Here is a 6,952-nt window from a genome sequence, read left to right on the forward strand (position 1 = left end):
CAACCGCCTGAATCTATTTATTTGTTTATCTTTTTAAGTGATACAACGTTTGAGATTGTGAAGAGAGGGTCTATTTATTGTACATATGTAATTGGTGAGAATTTCTACTAAAACATAGAATATATTAATGTTTCACAGTCCAAAGTAATAAACTTAATAATAATTCATGATGATCTTTATCGTATCGTAATGATTTCTTTAGATTTTAAGTGTCATAATACTTTTGGACCGAGTATACCTATGCCAATCATTTCGACAGAGACAGCAACAAGTTTTGTTCGCGCTTCATTCTAAAAGAAATGGTTTCCGCGAATGAGCCGAGCTTTCCTACTCCGGGATTCGATCTCCGCTATTCCGTCTCAATCTCTCCCTAGTCGCTATTGTTTCTCTCCCTCCCGAAAGCTTAACTGCTCTTTTATCGTCAAGCTTTCTTCACAGCGTACCACGACGCTGCTATAAAAGTTTTCCGCTGCACGAGGTTGTACGATGTAAGAAGAAACGCGCGATCTCAGCGCGTTCGCCCAGACACGAACAATGGAAAATGGAGCCAGCCAACAATCCGCGCATGTCTCCCTCGCTTCCCTCCTTGCTCTTCCATTTCTATAGATCTAGATTCCCCGTTCAGATTATTGTAAACATTCTGTCGTCCCACATCGCACACTGGGTGCGAGCGTGACGCGGCTTCCCCCATTATAACCGCCTCCGGACGCAGACGGAAAATTAAGATCAGGGATTAAATTGGACGCGATTTTTAACCGAACAATTGCTACCGACTTTTTGAACTATGAGATACGGTTCCTTTACCGTTTGTTTTCCCTTTCCCCGGTGCTTCCTATACTTCGCGTCACGACGTACGAGGAAATGGTTTCTGTTCCCTTTCCTCGTTGATTCATTGAAATGAAACGATTGCTGGCACGTTCATATTGCTGACTCGTCACAAATGTCATTGTTATTGCCTCGTTGAGAATAATATTGGATCAAATAGGTGTTTATGTAACATTTAGATTAGGTTAGGTTAGGAATGAGTCTTAAAACATAGTTCAATCAATTATAAAACACCTCGGGTATCTCGATAGAAGTACTTATCTTAGGAAATAGAAATTCATATTTCACTGTCGCGTTCTTAGGATTTTTTAACTGTGTGTAGAATTTATGGCAGAACCCTGTTTGTCCGTACCCTGCTGAAGGTATCGGTTTTTTAACATTTGGGAGTCATTAGTTAAACCACGATTCGAAGGTCTCGAGATAATTAAAGGAAACTTTCTGGTTGTCACAGCACATGGCTCATTTTGGCTGGGCTTCGCAGTTTTTTCTTTGTTGGAAAATGCAACCCCCTCTACTCTTAATTTTTTGCCCCTTCTGCAATTTTTACGAAGAAGCTTTGTCCTGCTGACAGCGTTACCAGATTGAGCGATTTTTCTATCTTCTCTTCGCGTGCTGACTCCCACTACTGTATTTAGTCCCCGCTTACGTTACCCATGGACATGCGCCCAGGGTGCTCGTAATTTTTCACAGGCCCGGAAAGTGGGGACGACGCGACCATGGTGGGGTCTGGTACTTGATGGGGGTATGCTAGGCATGGTCAGCGAAGGCGCATGAGGGGAATAGTAGTGGGGCTCGAAATGCGGGCGAAAAAGAGGGGAAGCGAGCCGCCTGTGAAAAATTACGAGCACCCTGCATGCGCCTGATGCGCTTATCGGCTTGCTACGTGATGTATTTTGACAATATATTATATTACGCACCTGAACAAAAGACAAATGCAAGGGGCATCGCGTAAGGTCACGGCCACGGTCGTATACACAGGTCGGGAAACTCTGGTGGTGAGAGTACGGCTCTTATTTGCCACAGTTGTAATTATAAAAGTCGCTACTTGGTCGCTGCGCGCTGCAATCGAATGAGAATGTCAATTGCGCACAATTCAGAAAGTTGCTGTTGTGGCTTTTACTGTACTTTTACAGCTTTTACAATAAAAACAAAATTAAAAATAATTCAATAAATTTTAACTGTTACTTAGTAATCATAATATATTAAAAATGTAGGGCATAGAAAAACGAAAATCGAGAAAGACTAGGTTGATTTAATGTTAGACTTAGATTTAGAATATGTTGATATACATATATGTATAAGAGGTAAAAGGAGTAGGAGAGGTATGACGCGATGTTCAAATTGTTCAAAATTGTTCAACGAGCGCTGTCGAGAAGATTCACTAGGCGCGATAGGTTTGTTATGTACAATTTTTTAACGTTCTACCGCTAGGGGAAACAAACGGAATAAAAAACGAGTCGCCGGAATTAGTACGTCCCAAGCTTGTGCATATAAAATTTATTATCGTACCGTGTTATTTTTACAATCATTGAACGAAAGTATAATAGTCGCATGATCATCGACGGTTGCGAATTTGAACTAAGAAGACAGATATACAGATGAAAAATATAAGAAGAATTAAAAGACGTACGTTCTGGAACAAAAGTTTGACGATGTTACATTAGACGCAATCTTTGACAACGATCTCTCATACACATATGTACATGTACAGGTACATTTACCGCTTGAAACGCGTCGTCTGTGGGATTTACGAGTAGATTAAAAGATATCTTCGTTCAATATAATGGAGAATATATTCTCGAAGCTTTGTACAATGCATAAAAACATTATTGTCATGTAACTACGCCCGTTATAAAACTCTTATTGGGAAAACGCAAGAAATGAATAAATAAAACAAGCGAATCATTTTAATCTCCTTGCCAAATGGGCGATCCGCGATCGCGTTTCGATCCTTTGCCCTTGCTTTTCGTCTCGGTCGTCTATTTTCTGCTTATCGACGAGGTCGAGGTAGTGGACGTGGAATCTGTGGGACTCGAACGACTCGATCCTTCGCGATCCCAACGCGCTAGAGCTTCCTTCAGATTTTGTCCGTCTCCTTCCTCGTACGTGACCACGTCAACGTAAAGATTATCCTGACCATACTGCCCATTGTTTCCAGACTCCAAATTAGCTCTCATCTTTCTCCGTTGATCCTCCGTGTGTTTCGGACACCTCATAGACCTCGTACACAACTTTTTCGTATGTTCCGATATGACGCCACAGATCTGGGTCAGTAGAAATCGTTTGTCCTCCAGCAACATGTTCTCGTAATTCGACGGAGAGTTCCCGTTAATGCTGTGAACATGTTCGTTCGCAATCTCTCCGTTCCTTTGACTGTTCTTCTGCTGTTTCGTCCTTTTCATTCCATTACGATTCTTCCTACGCTTACGCTTGTTATTATTTAAGCTCCAATCGACGTCGTCGTCGTCGCTTGTGACTCCACTGAAATTGCTGAGGTCCTTCGTATTTTTTGCTATACGCCTTGATGCGATCCGCGAACTGTTCCGGCCCATGCCCATGCATCTTTCTAAATGCGTTGCGAACCGGCAGGCCGCAACGCTTCTGTCACAATTCGGACAGTTGCATTCCTGCGATTTTTTTACAAGTTGCTGACCGAACACGTCTAATCCTGGAGAATCTGTAACATATCGTACAATCAACTGAATCATCGAAAGGACAACGACCGATCGTCTGTACATTAAAACCATCATTCAATCGTCTCGCTTACCTACGATAGCGTACGACTCGTCTTCAGGTATTCCTTCTTCAACATTTAAGGTACCAGTTTTTGTGGTTCGATGCACATCGAAAACGAAACCCATTAATACCTCGTCGAGGATATCCTCGTACATTTCTTTCGTAGCCGATTCCACATTCTCGGTTTTCCCCATGAATTCCAAAAACTGTCTGTTCAATTCTTGAATCCTCTCTTCGGCGACGGACATTTTAAACGATCGTACAATCAAATCAAATCAAATCGATCTAATCTCGTACTTCTCGTTCCGTACTTTGGTCCTGCACTTGTGTGTACTGTCTGCTGTCTTCGAATGACAGTTAATGTCTTTGAGCCTGGAGTCCGCAATGGAGTAGCAATAGACAGCAACACAGTCATCGTTGCCAGAAAAGTGCACAACACTTCCCCCACCATGGTCCCCTACGTACCCCTTCCGCCAGCATATTAGCTCGATTCCCTCTCCAACAGAGTTAGGATTTGGGCCGGGTCTCCTCGCGCATGCGCGGTCATTTCAACATCAGTAACGATTAAATAAAATAGGGGCGCCGTGATCGCCCTGCATAATTTTGCAAATATGATTACAAACTGAACATCAATTTTACCCATAACTATCTCCGTCTCGGTCTTTTCCCGTCAATATTACCGACAACAGTCTTCGTTTCGGTCTTTTCCCGCCAATATTACTTTCAGTAGTCTAAGACCCCTTGGGCTCTAATAAGTGAGCGCTAACATACGTTACTGAAAATGCTACGCATGCACGAGAAAACCCGGCCCGAATTACAACACTACTATCCTTTAGCAGGCGATCCTTGTCACGTGATGCACGCGACACTATGCGCGTTTGTTATTATCGGAGATGAATAAGAAATTTTTAGAAAGGGTCTAGCCACGGCCGTCTCTAATACAAGCCGGAACATGTGATATGGCAACAGCGCATCATCAGGCCGATCAGTCCGACAGTAGGATAGAAGTACTGCCGGGCACTTACTGCTTATATGACTTGTCATGTGCGCACACACAGTACTTATTGTCTCTTAATTTATGTAGGAAGTAACGTGATATATTATTCGCTGTTTTACATAAATATAACTTCTAATTTACTGTTTACAGTACCTGATTACCTACTAGATATAATTACTTGTGGATGAAGGAGTTTTATAAAGGGATTAATATTAAATAATATTAGACATATCTTTTAAATATGCACTTTATTTAAAATCTGAAAATAAAACAGTTTGATGAATGATACAGGAATGATTACAGGAAGGGATGATACATTTTCGGAAAACGAAACAGAACTATATCTTACATTTGACGTGGCATAATTGCTATTACAATTAGGGATACAACACTTGTCTGGCATCTGCAAAATGTACGAAAAACATGCTTTTCATAAGTCCTACTGATTCATCACAGTTTCATACTTATTACACAATGCAAACATTAAAATGTTGTCGTATATGAACCAGAGGTTATAGTTATTTTTACCGTATTATTTATGTTTCCAACACACTAATATATTATTTATGGCACTTAAACAATTACAATGATACACTAAATTTATAAATTATATTTAAACATTTTTAAATTAAAATAAACTCATATTAATCACAAAAAATAATCATTGCACATAATACAAACATTCTTCTTGTTGGTCTGATGGTGCGGTGTTGTCATATCACATGTTCCGGCCTGTACTAGAGACGGCCGTGGCCTAGCTGGATAAGGGGGTCAAATACGCCTTGAGCCGAATGAGGCGTCGTTTACGCCATTCAATACCTTATTAAGAAATACATTCACTCTGTTTATTGAGCAGAGTTGTTAAGGATTTCTGTTTATGACTTAATCCTTAACATCGAGGGGAAACTATAATCTCCTTGGTTCGAGGGAGAGTACAAAGAACTGTATTCTACGGTTTGTTTCTGTTTATGACTTAATCCTTAACATCGAGGGGAAACTATAATCTCCTCGGTTCGAGGGAGGGAACAAAGAACTGTGTTCTACGGTTTGTTTCTGTTTATGACCTAATCCTTAATATCGAGGAGAAACTATAATTTCCTCGGTGTTTTTAAGCACAAATCGAATGTGAGAAAAAAGGACAACTGACATTGCCCCTGTTTTTTTCCGCGTCATGGTTATTTTCTATTATTGATTGCAAGTATCAAATCTTTTGAAAATTTCCTCACGTAAAACAAAAAAAGAAAAAACAAGGCTTGGGTCTTTATTACACCAAACCCCAAAAATCTGAAAAAATTCATGATTAATCCTTGCGACAAAAACAATCTACCATAAAAATATAAATCTAGTCGCCTCAAAATTTCTATGTGAAAAAATTATTTTTAGCACTCTTTTATTTTTCACAAAATTGTATGAATATTTTTTGGAATTATTTAATTGTTTCACTTTATTTACTTTTTTCATTGTATTATGTTGGAACTAAGATTTCTTTCAAATAATTGTTGGATCATAAGCACTTCTTTTAAACAACTGTTGGGTCATAAGATCTTCAGACATGCTCAGTTAAATTTTACAAACGATATCTTAAAAGCCTTAAATGAAAGAAGGTCATTCTTGCTTTTCGACATATTTTTGCACGTAGATTCACCATTTGACTGATTTTACCACAATTCCTGGAACACTGCATTTCCTGGAACACTGCATTAGACTGTATTTGCTCAAGAGCGTACGTTATCTATTATTCAACAACGAGAAAATCGCCTCGGAACGAGGAACGGAAAAACATAAAGCGTAAAATCGAAAACCACGAATCGTCGCACGATCGTCGCGTACGAATTTACCCCACCCATTTGTGCGGGTCAGCGGATCCGGAGGAAAAAATGCATTTCGCTGCAAAATTGAAAAAAAGAGGAATGATATCAAAACCGCAGGACGAGCGACGCAAAACGGGCTTACCCGCTGGGCTGTACTCGGCTCCGGACCGCCAGCTTTAGTCTTCAATCGAGTTCGATCGATCGACCGACTGCCTTCCCGAATTTGAATTTTTGCATGAGCATTTGCACCGAGTTGAATTTCAAATTAGTATTCGTTTCGTTTCACACCATTTCAAAAATATCGAATATTTCTTCGAAACTTCGTCTTTCCGTTACCGTCTTTAAAAAACTTTAAAACTTTTTTAATGTTGCTGTAATTGTAACTGATAATTCTTGGGGAACAGATGAAAATTCCACTGATTTATATTTGTATTAGTTAGGAATTGCTTCTACTTGTTCTTTTTTATCCGACTATGCCAGAAAATAATATATTTTTTAAGCTTAAAATAGGAATGTCTGTTTGTTTGTGCTTCTGTAACTTAAAAAAAAATTTAACCTACTTTAATAAGCACTAATCGATTCG

At 39.7% G+C, this 6,952-nt stretch overlaps 1 protein-coding gene across 1 annotated transcript; it reads right to left on the reverse strand.

Moving 5' to 3' along the window:
* Nucleotides 1-2,749: 2,749 nt before the first annotated feature.
* LOC108628537 (SAGA-associated factor 11 homolog) lies at nucleotides 2,750-4,051 on the reverse strand. Its single transcript, XM_018030529.2, has 2 exons — nucleotides 3,593-4,051; nucleotides 2,750-3,502 (listed from the first exon to the last, which is right to left on the reverse strand). The coding sequence occupies exons 1-2, from the start codon at nucleotides 3,807-3,809 to the stop codon at nucleotides 2,805-2,807; spliced, it is 915 nt and encodes a 304-aa protein (XP_017886018.1). The 5' UTR covers nucleotides 3,810-4,051; the 3' UTR covers nucleotides 2,750-2,804.
* Between the last annotated feature and the right edge of the window lie 2,901 nt (nucleotides 4,052-6,952).

The sequence above is a fragment of the Ceratina calcarata genome, unplaced genomic scaffold (assembly GCF_001652005.2).
Source record: "Ceratina calcarata isolate Rehan_Ccalc_2016 unplaced genomic scaffold, ASM165200v1 scaffold527.2, whole genome shotgun sequence".
Classification (NCBI taxonomy): Eukaryota; Metazoa; Arthropoda; class Insecta; order Hymenoptera; family Apidae; genus Ceratina; species Ceratina calcarata.

Excerpts from the sequence above, each read along its gene's own strand:
- LOC108628537 (XM_018030529.2), bottom strand. The coding sequence starts at position 3,809 with ATGTCCGTCGCCGAAGAGAGGATTCAAGAATTGAACAGACAGTTTTTG. Across the intron at positions 3,503-3,592 it reads CGAGTCGTACGCTATCGTAG|ATTCTCCAGGATTAGACGTG; the intron begins GTAAGCGAGACG and ends GATATGTTACAG.